The 19,027-nt window shown below is 46.7% G+C and overlaps 10 protein-coding genes across 10 annotated transcripts; 6 read left to right on the plus strand and 4 right to left on the minus strand.

Moving 5' to 3' along the window:
• Positions 1-981: 981 nt before the first annotated feature.
• Positions 982-1,439, plus strand: BHQ10_008723 (uncharacterized protein; the record flags this gene model as incomplete). The annotated part of the gene is made up of 2 exons (XM_040881560.1): positions 982-1,271; positions 1,322-1,439. 2 exons carry the CDS (start codon positions 982-984, stop codon positions 1,437-1,439), a joined length of 408 nt encoding a protein of 135 aa, XP_040737225.1.
• A 2,438-nt stretch (positions 1,440-3,877) lies between these two features.
• BHQ10_008724 (uncharacterized protein) lies at positions 3,878-5,855 on the plus strand (the record flags this gene model as incomplete). The annotated part of the gene is made up of 5 exons (XM_040881561.1): positions 3,878-4,050; positions 4,185-4,474; positions 4,999-5,093; positions 5,216-5,689; positions 5,745-5,855. 5 exons carry the CDS (start codon positions 3,878-3,880, stop codon positions 5,853-5,855), a joined length of 1,143 nt encoding a protein of 380 aa, XP_040737226.1.
• Positions 5,856-6,171: 316 nt separating this feature from the next.
• Positions 6,172-7,500, minus strand: BHQ10_008725 (uncharacterized protein; the record flags this gene model as incomplete). The annotated part of the gene is made up of 1 exon (XM_040881562.1): positions 6,172-7,500. One exon carries the CDS (start codon positions 7,498-7,500, stop codon positions 6,172-6,174), a length of 1,329 nt encoding a protein of 442 aa, XP_040737227.1.
• Positions 7,501-8,880: 1,380 nt separating this feature from the next.
• BHQ10_008726 (uncharacterized protein) lies at positions 8,881-10,252 on the minus strand (the record flags this gene model as incomplete). Its single annotated transcript, XM_040881563.1, has 6 exons — positions 8,881-9,744; positions 9,792-9,824; positions 9,881-9,891; positions 9,941-9,987; positions 10,056-10,095; positions 10,153-10,252. 6 exons carry the CDS (start codon positions 10,250-10,252, stop codon positions 8,881-8,883), a joined length of 1,095 nt encoding a protein of 364 aa, XP_040737228.1.
• A 501-nt stretch (positions 10,253-10,753) lies between these two features.
• On the minus strand, positions 10,754-11,763 carry BHQ10_008727 (uncharacterized protein; the record flags this gene model as incomplete). The annotated part of the gene is made up of 2 exons (XM_040881564.1): positions 10,754-11,707; positions 11,758-11,763. The coding sequence occupies 2 exons, from the start codon at positions 11,761-11,763 to the stop codon at positions 10,754-10,756; spliced, it is 960 nt and encodes a 319-aa protein (XP_040737229.1).
• Positions 11,764-12,444: 681 nt separating this feature from the next.
• On the plus strand, positions 12,445-12,835 carry BHQ10_008728 (uncharacterized protein; the record flags this gene model as incomplete). The annotated part of the gene is made up of 2 exons (XM_040881565.1): positions 12,445-12,603; positions 12,656-12,835. The coding sequence occupies 2 exons, from the start codon at positions 12,445-12,447 to the stop codon at positions 12,833-12,835; spliced, it is 339 nt and encodes a 112-aa protein (XP_040737230.1).
• A 496-nt stretch (positions 12,836-13,331) lies between these two features.
• BHQ10_008729 (uncharacterized protein) lies at positions 13,332-14,158 on the plus strand (the record flags this gene model as incomplete). Its single annotated transcript, XM_040881566.1, has 5 exons — positions 13,332-13,349; positions 13,432-13,450; positions 13,611-13,668; positions 13,733-14,029; positions 14,089-14,158. The coding sequence occupies 5 exons, from the start codon at positions 13,332-13,334 to the stop codon at positions 14,156-14,158; spliced, it is 462 nt and encodes a 153-aa protein (XP_040737231.1).
• Positions 14,159-14,429: 271 nt separating this feature from the next.
• On the minus strand, positions 14,430-16,088 carry BHQ10_008730 (uncharacterized protein; the record flags this gene model as incomplete). The annotated part of the gene is made up of 3 exons (XM_040881568.1): positions 14,430-15,413; positions 15,462-15,649; positions 15,836-16,088. 3 exons carry the CDS (start codon positions 16,086-16,088, stop codon positions 14,430-14,432), a joined length of 1,425 nt encoding a protein of 474 aa, XP_040737232.1.
• Positions 16,089-16,689: 601 nt separating this feature from the next.
• Positions 16,690-17,219, plus strand: BHQ10_008731 (uncharacterized protein; the record flags this gene model as incomplete). Its single annotated transcript, XM_040881569.1, has 3 exons — positions 16,690-16,741; positions 16,802-17,024; positions 17,084-17,219. The coding sequence occupies 3 exons, from the start codon at positions 16,690-16,692 to the stop codon at positions 17,217-17,219; spliced, it is 411 nt and encodes a 136-aa protein (XP_040737233.1).
• Positions 17,220-17,389: 170 nt separating this feature from the next.
• BHQ10_008732 (uncharacterized protein) lies at positions 17,390-18,955 on the plus strand (the record flags this gene model as incomplete). Its single annotated transcript, XM_040881570.1, has 1 exon — positions 17,390-18,955. One exon carries the CDS (start codon positions 17,390-17,392, stop codon positions 18,953-18,955), a length of 1,566 nt encoding a protein of 521 aa, XP_040737234.1.
• Between the last annotated feature and the right edge of the window lie 72 nt (positions 18,956-19,027).

Consider the following 19,027-nt stretch of genomic DNA (forward strand, 5'->3'; position numbering starts at 1 on the left):
GACTTGGATATGATTTGCAGAATGATTAGCTTTATGCCATATCTTCATTTTTTGCCCTGCGGGTATAGAAGAAAAACACGATGCACTTCATCTGTATGAATAGCTTGCTCGGGAATCAAATACAGGGGACAAGTCGTAGAACTTATCCGTTGGACTTGCCAAACCTTCATAGTGACTAGGACGGTTGTGTCAATCAAACGATATAGAGTAAGTAGATCCATACAAGTGAACCGGATAAAAACGAAATGTGCAACATTTAGCAGTACTGGCTTTCGGGATATGGGTGTTTTTTTCTGGAAGTACTTTCGCTGGCCGCGTGCCTGTGGTGATACAGGGAAGTCTCGAGTTACCATTGCGTCGAAAGTCACAACCAGCCCTAGAAGTCGCTTTGGCGAGTAGGTTTATAAAGCCATTTTTCGCAATCTAATTGAAATGGCCTAAAAACTTGCTAGTTGCTTTGTTACCTATTCCTGATATCCCATTTCTCTTAATTCAGAGGATAGTGATGACGAAGCTCGTAATGTTCAAGCTCTCCTCAATTCTTTCAACTTTAACGCGCAACAACTCACACGGTTATTCAATGTATACTTGCTATGAATGAACAGATATCAAGCTCATGAGGAGACAACAATATATTAGGCATGCTTCAAGAGAGCAAATTTTTCTTCTCCATTGACGTGTACCTGATGCAGCTCATCGGCGGCAACCCCCTGGTCGGATATCCGACTCTCTTCTTTGAGGCTGTTGGTCGAAGCTTTGTATAGATAGTATGCTATGCACTGGTCCTATCCTGCTAACGAACATACAATTTTTCTAATACTAAACCGTAAGTCTTGGTAACACCATGGGATTTATCGGCACATGCCTCTCCTGGCCATGTATGTCATTCGTAAGATCCTTGCTATTTCAATCTACAAATCTTTGGACTAACAGTGTACAAAGTTTGGCCGTTAAATAATCTACAACACCCGCATGATCCTAATGACCATCATCCTCTTCATCATTGGCTTCTTCGACTATGACTGCGACAACTCCGCGGTGGCATGGACCCAAGCCTCGTTCATTGCTATCTGGACGTTCATCTCGCAAACCACGGACGGAGCCATCTATTCCGTCATCTTCTCCGAGAACTATGCAACCCCTTTACGCAGCCGCATGATTGCCATTGCTACCGCCGCGAAGGCCGCGCGGGCCGCCGCAAGCATCGTTTTCACAATCGCGCTGCCCTATATCCTGGCTATCGCGGACGGCTATTGGGGCGGGAAACGCGGGTATTTGTTTGGTGGTATCAGTTAGGCTATTATATCTGATGCTTTTTCAGACTTCTCGAGTCCAAGGGTCGGACTTTTGAGGAAATCGATGCCATGTTTGAGCGTATGGTTCCCCCACGCAACTTCAGGGAATACGATCCGTTGGCAGTCGGTGAAGAGCATATCTGAAGCCGCCAAAGTGGAAAGACTGTCACGAGAGCAAAAAAAGCATGCGAGCTTTCATGATGTATGTAATGTAGCCGAGTCTTTGAGTGAGAACTTGTCAGCGATACACAATAGATCATACTATTTGGACTACCTGTCGTGGCCTCAAATAAAGAAGAACAAAGAAAAATTCATTTTTGGCTTCTCGCAAGACTGATACGAAAGACTGAGAATAAAGACTAGAATACGGTTTTTGGAAGGATCCTTTCAACGACTGATTCGATTATTACCTACCTTCCTTGTTTGTATGTGTATGCAACCTTACATATAGGAGTGTCATATGGCGAGCCGGTGGACTTGTCTTCCTACTCTATCCATTGCAGAAATGGCCATGTCTCGACATGGGCATGACCAGGCTGAACCTTGGCAACATGAAGCGGTATGACAGCAAGTGACTATTTTATGATACACTTTCCTGTTTCAATTCCAGCTAAAATTGACTCAGCCTGGAAAAAGCATTGAAGATTGAACAAGGCCCACGGCTATTGATCAACTAATCATGCATGTTGGGCTTTCATACTTTTAAGAATAAGTTCGTATACATCAAATCAAAACGCGGTGTGTCAAATATCTGCCCTAATTAAGGCGTTTGTAAATAATTCGACATATGGCATGCATAAAAGAAATGATAGGTAAGTCAGGCTGCTTTTAACTCGGTGTCGACAATAGGTATGATTAGTTTTGGGTCTAGGGCCTCGCCCTGCAACCCTATCATGCTATTGTGAGCTGCGTATGCACGGTGATGCACATAGCTACGGCCTTGTACGCTAGGGAATATGCTGCATTCTTTCCAAATGGTCGTTTATTGTGGAACCATATGGTAGAAGCTTGCCACTAATTATTGAACAAACTTGGGCACCCCATGTACTTGGCTTTCAGATGCCTGATCAATGCCCCAATCTTGAGATATTTTTGACAGCCTATGTTTTATCACGCGTGATAATCTGAGAGATTTACTCCGAAACATAAGGTCCGGATAAAGAATTAAGACAGTCATGGTAATGATTTTACATCGATTGCACTGCCACGGCGCTAAGGGTGAAATTTGCCCTTAGTTTGTGGAACCTTTTAGTTACCGTCCCAATCCTTTCAACATTGTCCTATTTTCAGTCCGGGTACCTGATCTGACGTATCAGGATTCACGCCGACCTCCGCGAACAAATCGGGGTTGGTCGGAGTCCAAAAGGGGGACCGACAAGTCGACGACAGTGCAAGAATGAAGTTATCGATGAAACCCCTACCTGTGTTTTGCGATTAGCCCTAATCGCTTTAGGAAGGTCGCATAGCAATACATTAAATTTCGGAAGTATCTGGACAGCCAGTTTCTACGAATATCATATTTCGATTTCAGCGAAACTCATGTCATAATGTGCTCATGACACTATTCAATACGCACTTTTGTAATTTAACTGGACGTGATCGATATCGCCCCTTCACTTAATCTGACAAGTCTTAGGCTTTATCAATGCAGTTCGAGTGATTGTCCACCTGGCTGATTTTCTAGGTCAATGCTTAGTATTTACTGTATTTAGCTTCACGTCCTCTCATCAAACAGGGTTCGTGGAAAGGCGCGGAACCATCAAGTCATGAAGCCCACAGTAGAAAGTGGCACAGTCTGTGGGCAATTCCCTCATCTTGTGTACTTTTCGTCGGAACAGTCCGATTCAAGGCTCAATTGTCACGCTATATCCAGATGCCGGCCATTCAGTACTATATTCACGTGCATCTCTTTTCTTACCCCTCTATTGCTTTTCGTGCAAGTCCTTGGATGTGGACATATTATTAAAAACCACAAGAAATCAATTATAGAGAGCTTGCAAAATGCACAAGGAACGACAGACAGCCAGACTTGATACTGGTATCGAAGCTTGTCGAAGTGATTTGGACTATATAGGTCTTCAATTTGGGGGATCTCACATAGATCACGCCGATAAAGCTCTCCAGATTCCCGATTTTTGGGATTCAGTCGAAAAATATCCTTCTGGTGTCACCATCTTGAATAGTCACGACCATTGGACTCAGTTTCAAAGGGCACATTATACATATCATGAGTCAAAACATCTCGACATATTTGATGGCATTTCTTCGAAACGATCACACACTTGGCCGGGGGGTCACCCAGATTCCGTGTATGGAAGCACATTCGACGAAAGCACTACGCCTTCGATTAGCGTTTTGGGTTGCATAGAATCAAGGACTGAGTATTCCTGGCCTCCGGACGACCATTCGTCATATACCAATGGGGTGGCAAAATCAAGACAACTCAGAACAAAGACAGGAGAGGATAATAAGCTGAGATGCAACATATGTCAGTGGGTGGGAAAGACTCCGTCAGAAAAAAGGTTTCCTGTTTCTGTTTCTTATCATTTGATTGTTGTCTAACTTGATATCTTCCAGGAAACATGACGCACGGCATCGAAAAGATCATCAATGCAAAGAGGACGGTTGCGAGGCGAGATTCGGCACGCGAAACGACCTTGAAAGACATCGGAAATCAGTCCACGGCAGATACCCTCAATGTGGACCGAAAGAAACTTATAAGTGTTTTGGTCGGAATTGTGGACATCCTGAGAAGGTGTGGCCGAGGTTGGACAATTTTAAAGCTCATATTAAGCTTAAGCATAACGAGCAAAATGAGGAGGATTTGCTCTCCCAGTATATAGCCCCAACCTCTCTTTTAAAAGTATAATTCAACTAATAATGCAATAGATCACACGCTTGGTACAAGAAACAGAAGAAAAAAGAAGAAGAAGTAGAGGTGAAGAAAGTATCAAATTTGGAGGCCGTGGATCAACTGTCAAGCTCAAGTATCGACATAGCTCCAAGGAAGGAACCACCGACAACTCCCACCATCACTCCGTCGAAGACTTTGATCAATTCTTTGAACCATAATCCTAGTGATTACTTCGACGACAGGCTAGAAAAGCTGACTCTCAACCCCATTGGACGTCTCCAGAGCTTAAGTTCAAACGTGCTACCTGAAAACTCGCAGACTCTGAGTGAGCTTCCTTACAGTCCACTAAAAGACGAGACATCATTAGCAAATCATGGGGACTGGAAAATCCCCAGCGTGCGTGATATCCTTGGAGATGTTACTCCTCTAAGACATGATAATTCGGTTAACAGAAGAATATCTGGGTCTACCCCTTCCAAAGGCACCTTGCCAGGCGTAGAGTCATTTTATCATGAGGTACGGTCCACAAAGGTGCTAAATGTAGTAGCAGGGATGAGCGAACTTTCTCCTGAAGAAAGAAATTTTTGCTTGGAAATTGCATCGAACTGGAAAGCAAAGAGGACACAAAATACACCCAGATCAGAAGAGGACCATTCAGCAAAGACATGTGTCGAAACACTGGGGAAAGATTATGAGATGGCAAGAGAAGGTCCTAAACAGGAGGGTTTTGGATGTCCACTCTGCTTTAAATCTTTCAATCGACTGTCTACGCTAAAGTACATCCACCACTCGTCCATCAAACTCTACAGCATTGATAACAAACGTTGGAACTAACATTTCCGTGGACAGAAAACATCGAAAAAGACACGAAAAGCCCTATGGTTGCACATTTACAGGCTGTTATGGAAGATTCGGCAGCAAAGCCGATTGGAAACGTCACGAGAGTATGCAGCATGGTCATACTCAGTCCTTTCGATGTTCGTTGCCTCGTGGTAATCATGTCCAATGTGCGAAACTCTTTCTACATAAAAACGACTTTAGGAAGCATTTGAATACTTTCCATCAGGCCGACCATGAGAAAATACTACACCAGATTGCTACCGGCCATATTGGCCCCAAAGATGAGGAGTCAAAATTCAGTTACTGGTGTGGGTTCTGTAAAGAGATCAAGACCGTGGAAAAAACAGGAGTAGATGCTCTGAATGAGCGCTTTGATCATATTGATCTACATTTCCAAAAGAATGAAAACATCAAGAGATGGGTTCCCGCTAAAGGTCACACTGAAAAGGGAGCACAAAAGAGGAGGGATAAGAGTCGAAAGAAGGAATCTAAAAGAACAGCCACGTCTCGCAGGGAAGATGACTCTGGGGTTTTATACGATAATGGCTACAATGACGGGGATTACAGTACTTACGAAGAGTGTCCCTCAAGTGCAGATGAGGCTTGTATTGAAGACAAGTCCCATCCTGACAGTTATGGTGAAAGCAACAAATCTCGCAAATTGGAACAGGTTGAAACAGGCGAGGTTTCGATCTACTGTGTGAGTATCAATACCCCTTGCTTCTTCTGTCCAACGTGTCGCTGATCGATTTTAGTGTCGATGCGATGGGCTCCTACCGATCATGGCCCTACGCTGCGTAGAATGTGAACATGACAGCTGCTCACTTTGTAAACGAGAGAAGCGAGGACCAGACCGATTGCTGTAATCAAATATTTGATTATGTAAAGTAAATTTTTCCAACGTGCATGAGACTACATTCGATTAGGATCCGACAAGTTAGCTCTTACATTTACCAGCACGGCAGTCAAACTAGTTGAGAGGACAGTTTCACGAAGAGTCAGATATTTCTAGATGCCTAGAGAGACATATCAGCAGCGAAAATTGAGAGCTAACTGAAGATACGGAATCTACTTGGGGATAAATTGTTCTAGGGTCAAATATGTAGCTCGGTAACAAGATCTTTCTGAAAATAACAATAAATTCCGAGCAGTAGCAATTACCATGATCCATAGAAGCAGTCCCTAAATCCGCCGAAGCAGATTACGATCCATCTTCAACCTCGCCAAAAGAGCAAAAACAGTCGATACAGCCACAGTCCCGGCAGCATAGAATATAGCCGGTTTATACGGCGCAATTCCATTGCCCTGTGTGGCCCCTGTAGCCTGAATCAGAAACCCAGCAATAGGAGCTCCCAGAAAGTCACCCAAAGTCCATCCCGTGACAGCCATTCCAATTCCAACCGACGCTTGACCCGGTCCCAAGAATCGACTGATAGCTGTGGGCATGGTAACAAAAAAAGCACCATTTGCGAAACCGTTCAATGCACCAAAGAGTAGAAGTAGGGTTAGTGTGGATGAAACCGGCCAGATTGCAAACGTGGTGACTGTATTTAGCACCATTGCAGCGAGCAGCATGTTTGTGGAACCAGCCTTGTCGCATGCGATGCCTGACGCAACACGTCCGAGAGCCATGGATGCATTGAAACAGGCCACAACACCAGCTGCAGTCGAGCCGCTCAGACCTATAGATGAGGCGATATAAGGCAGGAAGAATGCTGGCACATAAAGCGGGAATACACCGATTGCGCCTGCTAAAAACAAGTAGGAGTAAGGCAGACGTTTGAAAGCCGACAAATCAACCGAGGGTTCGGAGTGACTCGATCCTCGCTCCTTCATGAGCAATGCAGCAGGCACACCCGTTGCCAATGACATGAATCCCATGACGTAGAATGTCCATGAGATGCCAACCCTTTCAATGAGTAGCTGGACCACAATCGCCATGACTGTGGCTCCAATAGCGCCGCCGAGTTTGACAAGGCCATTCGCCGTGCCCAACCTAGTGCTGAACCATTGCACCGGCAGGCTATTCGACAGTGTATACATAACTGACCCTCCTAGACCATACAGAGTCCCAGATATGAATAGTCCTGCAAGGCTATTCACAGCAATGCCACCAACGATATTACTAGCCCCGAAAAGCAGCGTTCCAATCAACGCCGCCCATCGAACCCCAATCATACGCGAAAGACGCATCCCAACCAGAGTCAAGGCAACAGTCAACGCAAGGCCAAGCGAACCGATAAATGACAATGTACTAGCCGATACATTCTGCAGCGTGGTTTGTGATAGGTTGCTCTGGTATATACCCCATGATCCGACCCAGGCATTCACCCAGAATGTCTGGATGGCGCAGGCAAAGACTATGGTCCAGCCGTAGCCACCGTCTGGGATTGCTTCAATCGGGGGATGTGTAGAGGCAAAGGCGTCATCCTCGGGCTGAATGTTGGTCTCGGTTGCGATTGGTTCTTGATTGGCTTGCAGGGCGATGTCTTCAGGTATGGATGTATCCATGCTGTCTAGTGACGCTTAGGGCAAGGCTTGCTTGTCCAAAAAGTTCTTTAATTGAATCAGAAGGCTTCCGTCAAATTCTAGGCAGAAATTCTTGCTTCGATTACTTAGGGTAAGAAAATATGAATACAGAAATGCGCGAAAATTTCTAAGCCAAGCTAAGCTAGAGCTGAAGCTAAATCGTGGATTATTTACAAAGTCGGGGACTACATCTGGCCTAGTATGGATTAGATAAAGTGGGTAATTGAGGCCATATAAAGACCCTTGAAGCAAAAGAAATATCGCGTTCATGAGCAACTACACCGAAAGCGACCTCGGAGGCATCCATCATACAATGTACTATTGTAGTGATATTAGAGAGAAAACACCCATAGATGCTCAGGGCAAAGTCAGTAGCAGAGATATCCACAGAAGTATTAGGCCTACAACGTCAACGTATTCTTACGGCTATTTAAGAAGAAGGACCCAGGAACGTAGTGCAAAACGAGGATGGCATCAAGCACAGAATCATGATGTAAATGTACCTAGGTAGTCTAAAATGGGAAAGATGATATGGACTTCGTGGCCGTGTAGGTACCTATGGCCATAGGGCACCGTGCGCTAAATTCTGGGGGTCCTTAATGCCTAAAAGCTCCTAAATCTGGCTCCTGCTAGTCAAGCGATGTTTGCGGTGAAACACCCAAGCGACACAGGGTATAGCCAAAGATACCCAAAATCAACCACCAGCTTACACATTGTAGCGCTTTATGGACTCACCACCGTTATTGTCATCTTACTCAAGAGGGGTTGGTATTAAAATGTCTGAATTAGCTGCGGATGGGCGCCACTTTGTATGGCAGCCAGGACTGGGCAAGACAGCGTCGTCAAAATCCTGCTCGTGCAGGGTTTCATTAAATGTAACGCTGGAGATTCAAGTAATAAGCGATTGCCGCTTTTGAGGGCGGCCATAATTTGACATGAAAGAGTTCTTATTATTCTTTATGAAGACGCTAGTGTCTACCCTCACTTGACGGACAGACTTATGAAGGAAACCGAGCTGTCATGGGGCAACACACTAGCTGGAACGAAGATTTCCCCGCGCTGTTTATTCGGGACATCTCGAGCTATGCTGATAGCCATGCTAATGAACGTTGGCGGCAGTATGCTGCAGCAATGGCGGCGGATATGCAAAGGAGCTACTTGGTACAGTTCCTGCACATCTCATGAGGTATGCAGGCAGTAGGAATGGTTACAGCAAGTTCCAAATCATGAAACAGTTTCAAGATACCCAAACCAGCAGCCAGCACGATAAGTGAATCCATCAATCGTGACAGAAAGCGGAAGGACTACTGTGGAAGTATTGAGATAAATCATCAATATATACTACCGACACAGAGGGAGTATCTACAGTTTCGCCTCCGGCTCCCCAATCAGATCCAAGAACGCCTCATGGACCTGATCTGTCAAATCACTAGCCTGCAGACTCCGTCCCCTGGACTCAAAAGCCCGTCTCGAGCAATCCCTCGTGATCGCACTTCCAGCATACGCTGCCAGAAGCAAAGTCGTAGTCGGCGACATCTTCGTATCCTTGTTCTCTATCTCGGCTTGAACTTCCTCCTTGCTCTGTGCAGTAGACTTGGAAGACTTCTCCCCCGAATCCCATAGACCATCGTGGTATGCTGCACGCCAGGCCATCAAAGTTCCCAGAGAGCCTGTAAGGGTATCACCCTGTCCACCGCTCCGCTTAAGTCCTCCTCTGAGATCAGATATGATACTCGTAACACCATTAGAAATCACATCCTTGGCCCCCTTCTGAATAATCGTAACACCCCCCAACGCCTGCGAGAGTTTCTCACAAGCCTCCGACGCCTTACTCAACTGCTGCTCATCATCCTGATCCTTTGCATTCGGCACCTGCACACCAAGCGCCTTCGCCAGACGACCAAACTCCACAACATTGGGTGTCAAGATACACTCTTTGTACCCCTTGACTAGATCCGGTTTTTCAATTACGAGCATTAGTCCGTCTGCGTCGAGGACAAAGGGCACGGATTTGTTGCGTGCTTCTTTCATGATTTCTATCACGACTTTTTGGGTTACGCCGTCTCGGCCTAGGCCGGGACCGATGACCAGAACGTGTAGGCGGGGTAGCATGTCGAGGATGGGGCTGGCGAGGGATGCTGGGTCTTTGGAGGGGGAGTCTGAGACTGATGCTGTGCTGGGAAGAATGGGGTGGACCATTAGGTTTGGGGAATATGCTTTTATGACCTGGACAGAGTCAGATGGAACATGAAGTTGTATGAAGAAGGACATACCGGTGCAGCTGATTTTTCACATATGACGTGACTCTAGGAAGACATGTATCGTTAGGCTAATTCATCCAGTTGATGTCCAAAACACTCACCATATCACAACCTATATCTCGTCAGCCAAGTACACACATCACCAGAAAGAAGAGGCATACCTAATCTTGCAGACGCCATTGCCGAGAAATACGGTGCTCCTGTATAACTGCTCCACAGTCAATATCCTCCTCAATACATCAGAGTCCGGAATGAGCATAAGCAGTCTATACATACTCGGCACTGCCACCAATGACCGCAACCCGACCCAATTGGCCTTCACTCCATTATTAGCAAATAGTTCCCTTGATCAAGTGATGAATATTATGTATACCTTTGTGAAACTTCTCTAGCATCGGAGGCACCATCGTCCTCACCCGCGCAAGCAGGGTTGTGGATGGTGTGGTGATGTGTATAGGCTTGACGGGCTCCATTCCGTTGATTGGAAGCAATTGCTTGTGCTATCTCTATACTTACTCAAGACTTCGTGCAAGTTGATGTATTCAAATTGCTGGTAAAGTTGTTATTCTTTCATCAGGGTATACACATGGGTTATAGAGGAAGAAAGCTTGTTCTGATATCGAACGTGGTGGGGCCCATTGACACCCATGTGATGTCACTTGCATTCTTCCCCTACGCCAAGATACATACAACAGTACACACACAGCAAGTATCTGATATTAATTGATGATAGTAATAGCAAGTCTGTATGATATATTGATCGCTAACAGCTAAATGACTGAATACCATAGTAAAGCCTCCTCTAACCAGCTACACCCGCTAAAATGCAATAATGATATGGAAAAGATAGGTATCTGATGCAGTATATCCTGTGCCGACGCCATGAACCGCAGAAAAGGATAAATAGTTTTAAAAAAAAAAAAAATAAGTAGCATGATGGCGTATGACCTTGTAAAATCCCTCCGTAAAGAATTCTAACGCCTCGCTCTCGCCAGCGCAGTCAGCTTCTGCTTCCTTTCCATCTTCGCCCTCTTCGCTTCCGCTTCCAGCCGCATATCTTCTTCGTCTTCTTTCTGAGCAGCACGGAGAGCCGCAAACTCTTCTTTCTCCATGTCTCCGTATCCGGCCTCCATATCTGAGGATGCGTCGGAGTAATAATCTTCATAATCATCGTAAAAGTCGCCTTCGTCTTCCTCATCAGTACCTAGATATTCATCGCGGCGAGGAGCCCGACGACGATCTGCATCCTTGTGTTTCGCTGGCAAGTTTGCCGTTCCCTTGTATGAGGAAGGTTGGGCTGAACGGGATGTCCCTTTATAAGCATTCTCGTCAAGTTCTCGCTTCTTAGCGCCAGTATCAACGCCGGGCTTTGCATCAATTTTCTTTCCTGTGTTCGGAGCCGGACTGACTCCAGGTCGTTTCCCTGAGCGTGCTGCTTCTTTTCCTTTGGCGGCCGCCTCCATACGCCTCTTGATCTCTGTTTTACTGATCTTTCCCTTTGGCAAAGCCGTCTGGTGCTTCAATACGCCAACTTTGGGTGCCTCCTTCTGCACTGCTTTGGCTTTGGCCATCAAATCTGCAAAAGATCCTTTTGGAGGCGGCTTCGCGGGTACTGCCGGCGGGGTAGACTTTTTCGCGACTGCAGGCCGAACAGGCAATGGTGCCTTGGGTCGTGCCTTCACATCACTGCCATTTGGTGTCGACGATGTTTTTTCGGGTCGTCGAAGTGGTTCCTCAGCTTTCCGCTTAATTCCCGCTGAGATATTACTGCTGGTAGGCCGATTAGACGTAGGCGCTGAAGGTGTCAACTTTCTAGGTTCAGACTTGGTGACCGTAGTGGAAACGGTGGATGTGCTCGGTTGCGGGGTTATTTTCGGGAGTGAGGTTGGAGTTCCCGTCTCGATAGACGAGAGAACCGAGCTGAGGAACTATCGATCGTCAGTTTGATTGACGAGTCAGATAAACGAGTAGTACATACACTCATGATGATTCCTGTTGCTGTAAATTTCTCGAACGGAATAAAAGAGATCGGTATTGTTTCCAGGTTATATGACCAGTCTTGTTGTTTTCGTTCAGCGCCACCAGGTACCAAGAGCGAACCTCATGATGTTTATAACGTGGAAGTAAGATACAAAGACCCACTACGGGGCGCAGATGTGGTGAATAGGCTCAGCAGTCGGAATGTCGATACTCTCACCAACTGCGAAGCATTGTAGAATACTGTCAGAGTCGCTGTCTGGGTTGGAAGGTGAGAAAGTCAGGAGGCGCAGAAAGGAAAGTCCTGTTGAGCCAGCGACTGACAAGTGACCTTTCTAGAACATTGGTCACGTGGTCCAGCTCGAAGGAAACACCCGGCCCTAATTTAGCAGGCGGTAAGCGGCCGTCAAGCCACATTTGTCGAACTCGCTTACGGCAGGTCACCAGCCACAGCCGCACTTTTTCTTTTGTGGGTAGTCACAGACCTTTCCATCTTAATCTTCTATCACGATCAATTCAATCACCACCTCGAACTTGACGTTTCAGTCTCCGCCCAACTTGCGGTTAAATCGATTGACTCTCCTGTTCGTTTCAAACGCATCAACTTGTACGTCTCTATTTCTGCTGTCGTCTACAGTCCGAAGTACCATCCTACTGACACGGTTTTTCCTAAACAGAAAACATCAAAATGAAGCACTTAGCGGCCTACCTCCTCCTCGGCCTTGCCGGCAACACCTCTCCTTCCGCCTCTGACATCAAGAACGTCCTTGAGTCTGTTGGTATTGATGCCGATGAGGAGCGTCTCGAGAAGCTCCTTTCCGAGCTCGAGGGCAAGGACATCCAGGAGGTTAGTCTTATCACTGGATCATACGAACGAATAACTGCTAACAGATGTCTAGTTGATTGCTGAGGGTTCTACCAAGCTCGCCTCCGTCCCCAGCGGTGGTGCTGGCGGTGCTCCTGCTGCTGGTGGTGCCGCCGCCGCCGGTGGTGCTGCTGCTGCCGAGGAGAAGGCCGAAGAGAAGGAGGAGGAGAAGGAAGAGTCCGACGAGGACATGGGATTCGGTCTTTTCGACTAAGCGCAATAAAAAATCGCTCGAATCAAAAAATACAAGAGAAGGAGATGGCATTCTGGAAACTAGGGTCTGGGGTTATGGACGACTTCAAGTGTTTATGGCGGATTCTAATCTTTCCTACAAGTTACATGTGATGCAGTTACGATATTATGCTACTAGTCCGAAATCCAGTTTGTCACCAATATTTATTTTCTCAGTACACTGATATAAAATCATGAAAGTAACCAATAATCAATAATAATCGATAAGCAACAGCTATCACGTCAGAATGCTATTCGTTGTAAGTAAATCCCAAAACGGCTAGCGTAGGGCTAGGGCTCATAACCTAAAGCGGTCGCTTAGGCGAATATCCACCCTTCAAACTCGAGCGACTCGTAGAGCCAACCGCCCCGTCCCGCCCTCTTTTCAGATCCTTTAGCGACCACGACAACATTTTTCCCTGGCTTTTCGATACCGTGAACGTCGAAAAGCTACCTGAGGAAAATCCATAATCAACAAGATGGCTGACCAGGAATACGTAAGTTTTTTCTTTATCACGAATGGCTAGCTTTCGATGTTGAAGTGAAAGTATGTCGCATGGCTAACGATGATTCCTACAGAACGCCGAGGAGGCTGCCGGTACGTTTTACAATATTTCCAGAGCTGTTTCCGTAATATCGAGATCTACGACTTTTCGACGATGCATGAGACAATGGGTCGATAGACGAGATAGATGATATGATAGATCGGCTGCACAATTCGACTTGAGAAGGACAACGCTGACGAACGTTCACTACAGAGTTGAAGAAGAAGAGACAGTTCCGCAAGTTTTCTTACCGCGGCATCGAGCTCGAGCAGTACGTTTTCGCCATCCACGACGCGCCATTTTCATTTAAAGGAACGAAATTGACAGGTGTATAGACTCCTCGACCTCTCCTCCGAGGAACTCCGTGATGTCGTTCACGCCCGTGCCCGCCGTCGTTTCAACCGCGGCTTGAAGCGCAAGCCCATGGGTCTCATCAAGAAGCTCCGCAAGTCCAAGCAGGAGGCCAAGCCCAACGAGAAGCCCGACCTCGTCAAGACACACCTCCGTGACATGATCGTCGTGCCTGAGATGATTGGCTCCGTCATTGGTATCTACTCTGGCAAGGAATTCAACCAGGTTGAGATTAAGCCTGAGATGGTTGGCCACTACCTCGGAGAATTCTCCATCTCATAGTACGTCCCCAGCTTCACATAAAACATATCAAAAGAAGACGAAAACTAACGATGAATAGCAAACCCGTCAAGCACGGTAGACCCGGTATTGGTGCCACCCACTCCTCCCGTTTCATCCCCCTCAAGTAAACGTATCGCTACGTCTGCTTTCCTCAACAACAAAAAATCAAAATACCAGAGAAAAATTCACGCTATGCTATCATCGACCTTGGTTTTCATTTGTTCTGGAACCGGGAATGGGAATGCGGGTTGATTGGTTTGGCTTTTCTTTTTAATTTATTCCATGTCAAATACTGCGTGAATGAATGGGCTTGGTTGATGCATGAGATATGATCTTTATATGACTAAGAATGATCGTAGCAAAGTGCATATTTAAACATGATACAGTAATTGGAAGGGATCACCACGTATTCCTCTTCTCCTGTTCTATGGTCTCCTTAACAATCTCCTCCATCTTCTTCGAGTGTACCTCAATATGCTTAGCCTTATTCTCCCAAAGCATTCCAGCGTGACACAGATCCTCAGTTACCCATGCAACGTCACTTTCCGCCTTCCCTTTCAACGTCGGATTGGGCCATACAACTTCATTCATCTTCTCCCGGGTGTCTGCGAGGATTTCGCCCTGCACGTTACCATATATCATCCAATTCAGAACCATCCAGGCATAGAACAGCGGCCTAATCTCGTGAATATCGAACGGGGTGTCAAAGTTCTTGGGGTCACCTTGCATTTCCATAATCTTGTCGGCATACAGCAGATGATAAACGAATTCAAGCGCATGTTCCCGGCGCATGGGATGGCCCTCATCTGCATACTGCGCCGGATCAGTTCGCAAGTGTCGAATCGCCGCGTCCACTGCAGACATTTTGTACAGTTCATCCTGCGCTTTGCTAAGCATCATCTCCGCCCTGATTGCTGCGAGCGGTTGCTGCTGCATGTTGACTGCGTCCCAGTCTGCCTTTTCCGACAAGTTACGAATCATGTTAGTCAACCTCCACGCCACCGTAAACCCGCTGTCACCGTTTTTGATGGCCTCGTCAATTTCCGAGTTGGTACTCTGCTCTATTTTGCCGCGTTTTCGGATCTCTTCTGGGTTCATGGTGTCCGTCTCATGCAAACATCTGGTGCATCGGCAGCCGAATCTGTAGCGATCCTTGAGCTCGTGACGGCGTGTGTCTACAGAGTAGGTAATGTCAATATATGGGATAAAAATTTGCTCGTCTTTTGCGATATCTCGTATCGCTCTGACGTAGAGTTTGCCTTTATCAAAGGAATAGCTGGCGTTGGGGTCGCAGCTGTGGTTGAACCGAGCGGCGCCGGGATGGAGATATACACCGCGTCGTCTACCATATGCGGATGTCAAGGTAAATGAATTTGCATTCAACTACACTCTCAGTCTCAAAGCTAGTTATGGGAGTGCTGAGCGGCTCACCTTTCCAAACAACTCTTTCGTCCAGTTTGGATCTAGATCCTTCAAGTTGCCATACTCCATCACAGCTTTCGTCATCAAAGCATGATCTTTGGCTTCTTGACTTTCGCCCTCGTAAATGTCCGGAAATGTGAGGCTATTGAACTCATCCCAGACTTCTTTAGCAATCTTGCCATTCTTCCAGCACAAGACTATTCTCAGAATGGCTCTGACAGGAAGTGGTAGGATTCTGGGATGCAATCTCGCATAAATGGGGCATTCCAATGAATGGCCAGCTTTCCAATCTTTTCGTTGACAATTCTAGTCCCATCAGCCCTGTACTTAACGCTCACGAGGGAAAAGGAAGAGTACCTTAGTACAGTAATACACGACCTTACATTGCACACAAGCCTTGACCAACCCGGATCTCCTAATATCGATACTCCCGCCTTTACCTACATCATAACAACCAGAGCATATATTTTGCAATTGCTTCTCTTCCACGAGTGCAATTGCGGCCTGGTCGAGGACCAGAACGTCATTGTTCTTTGGGATGTTGGTTTTGGCGAACACGCCGAGGCCGATGGAGATGCCGTTTTGCTCGGCGGGGCGGACTTCGGTGCGTACCGAGTTTGCTGTTGATGTTACCATTTTGATATTGCTTTGTATGAGAGTTGAAAATACTAAGATATGAAGGGTGATTTTGTGGAGAAGATGTTGTTGGGTGGATTTTTACTTTATCGATAAGCACACGTAAATTGGTCAGTAGACATGTCACATATACGATAAATACGATGATGTCCTCGCTTTACAGGTATCATTTTCCAATTTTCCTCTCAAAATATCCTAATAGCGTCTTACTGATCCGAGACTACAGACATTTGGTTTCATGTAGCCTACCATTTCTCATGAAATCACCAAACTAGATTTCGCACGGCAACCCTAGCTTATTCACTTCAGACATGATAGCATACCCCAAACCAGGTCCAATGGCCAGATAGACTCTCGAATCAATGCAAATCTACTTCAATACTGCTACTAAAATCTGGAGACGTCCTCCGTGCTCGTCTGTCATGTCATGTCATACGGAAATCATTTCCAGCTGAATGTTGCCTCATCTCGTGTGCGATGGCAAACATATAAGTACCTCTGTCGATCCAGATATCTCCAATTGTCTAGCACCTTTCAGTAACTATATCAATCCCTGAATATTCAAGAGGCTTCCTATTATATAGAATAAATCAACAACAAAATGCAGCTCAAATCCCTCCTCCTCCTTGCGACCACCAACCTCATTTCCAGCGGTAAGCCCTCTCCCTCACCTCAACAAATCTACCTTAATCTAAGCTCAAATACGAATCCAGCAACAGCCGCCAAAATAGCAACCCAATCCGATGCCGACGCCCTCGCAGCCACCGTCACAGACGGCCTTGAGGTTTCATCCTCTTACACCGGCGACCTGATCATTCCGGCCGTCACCACCGTGGTGGGAAACATCACCTACAGCGGCCCTGATCTAATCAATTTCTCAGCCCCGGTGTTATCGGTTGTTGTGGGCACGTTTAATTTTACGGGAGCTTTTAGATCGTATGTCCTATCCCCCTCATGGTAAATTGAATTGATGATACTGATGTTGTTTCTGGAAGATTGTCGGTGCCGAATGTTACGCAAATCACGGAGGCGCTCATTGTCGAGACGAGTAATACTTCATTCGATTGTTCTCCATTTCAGAAGTTGCAGCGCGATGGAATTGTTGGGGGGCAGTTCACATGTACAGTTTGATTCAGTTATATACATATAACCCTCTACGAGCCGCATGGATCTTTCCGGCGGGGCCATTGATGCCTAGAATCGACACTAGTTATATAAATTCATGCTTAATTTTCAGGTCTTATTCCAACCTCAAGCACCTACCAGTTACCCAAGTTCCTGGGTAGACAATAACAGCCAGAATGGAGAAACAATCCTGCACCCGCGACAAAACCATCTCCTCAATCCTCTCCTTCTACACCCTCCTAACCCAACTCCCCTACATTCCGCCTGACAAACTCATGCTCCCACCAGCCACAGGCTGGGACACCAGCACAGAAGAATCAGAACACGACAGCCCCGGCATAAAAGCCACCGAACTCCGGAAGCGCGGCAAAACCGAGTCCGTAATTGATGTTCTGCGGCATCTGCCATATCTAGATCAAGAATACTGGGGGGAACGCTGGACTTTAGCTGATAACACGCTACACATCAACTATGCGCGCGGCCAATTGTATGCCGATTTTCTGGAACGCGACTCGGCGATTTTGCCTCTGCCGGGGCATATAATTTGGCTCACAGAGGGGTTTGAGCGTGCTGGTTATTATCTACTACTCAATACAGAAACGTGGGAAATCATTGAGTATACGCTGCTTGGTGAGAGTATTGAGATTGATTATGACGCGTATGAAGCGCTGCCCGTGTCTCAGAAGTGGACAGCGTATAGCGCTATGCCAGCAAATCAGTATTTTGAGTTGTGGTGGTGGAGGCATGCGACGCTGCAGTTTGTGTTGGTTAGTGATGAGGGTGCTTTTAGAGGGACGGCGCAGTTCTGGTGTAAGGATCCGCGGTATTTGTATGAAGAGAGTTTTGTGCAAGGTGAAGACGCGGATGAAGAAGAAGGCGATGGGGATGAGGATGAGGATTATGTTCCTGAGGATGAGGGTGAGGAGGATGAAGGCTCTAATATGGACACCGATGACTCGGACGATGAGTCGGCAGAAGAGGACGAGGAGATGGAGGATATCCAGCAGGAACTCCGATCACTCTCCCTTGACCAACCCATCCCAACATCAACTCCATCAGCTCTCGAGACTGAAGCTGATACGACACCCAAATGCAGAAAAAGCTTTCTCCACAAACTCGCCCAAACCCTCGTCCCAAACCACAACAACAGAAACAACCCGCGTGCCAACTTCACAGACCCCTGGAACACCGGCCAGCGCGAAAAAATGAAACAGCTCGTCACCATATTCGTCTCGCACGGCTGGCCCGTGCCGGAATATGAGTGGCGCGTGTCAGGGCGCTACATAACCACCGATCCCCAATCCTGGGATCTTGATCTTAGTGCCTTCAGGAGAGAGGAGTGCCTGGAAGCGCTGAGACAATGGTCCAACGACCGAAAAGAGCGTGAACGCGCCGAACGAGAAGCAGCAGCAGCAACTGAAAAAGCCCAACAGAAAAGCAAAGTAACCTCCGTCGCCCGGAAGCTACAGAGGTGGTTCTTAATTCCCACCCAAAACGGCCAGGAGATTGACGAAAGTGTCATCCCCTACGCAGTATTGGCCTTGGTAGAGCTAGACGAACTCGAACCCGTGCCGTACGAGATCATACTCGAAACGAGGATACACAAAATCCTACAAGGGATAGCGGATTCTGCGCCCATGAAAGAGAGGGAAGATTATCGCGAGATTTGCGATAAAGCGAGCCAGTTTCTTAAAAGTTGGGAGTATATTATCAACCACCTTGACGCTGACACTAGGGAATAGGATAAGTGGAGATGGCAATAAATTCCTTTCTTTCTGCTTCTTCTTCTTCTTTTGAGAATGTTGATGGTATAA

This window comes from Talaromyces amestolkiae (assembly GCF_001896365.1).
Source record: "Talaromyces amestolkiae strain CIB chromosome Unknown scaffold20.1, whole genome shotgun sequence".
Lineage (NCBI taxonomy): Eukaryota > Fungi > Ascomycota > Eurotiomycetes > Eurotiales > Trichocomaceae > Talaromyces > Talaromyces amestolkiae.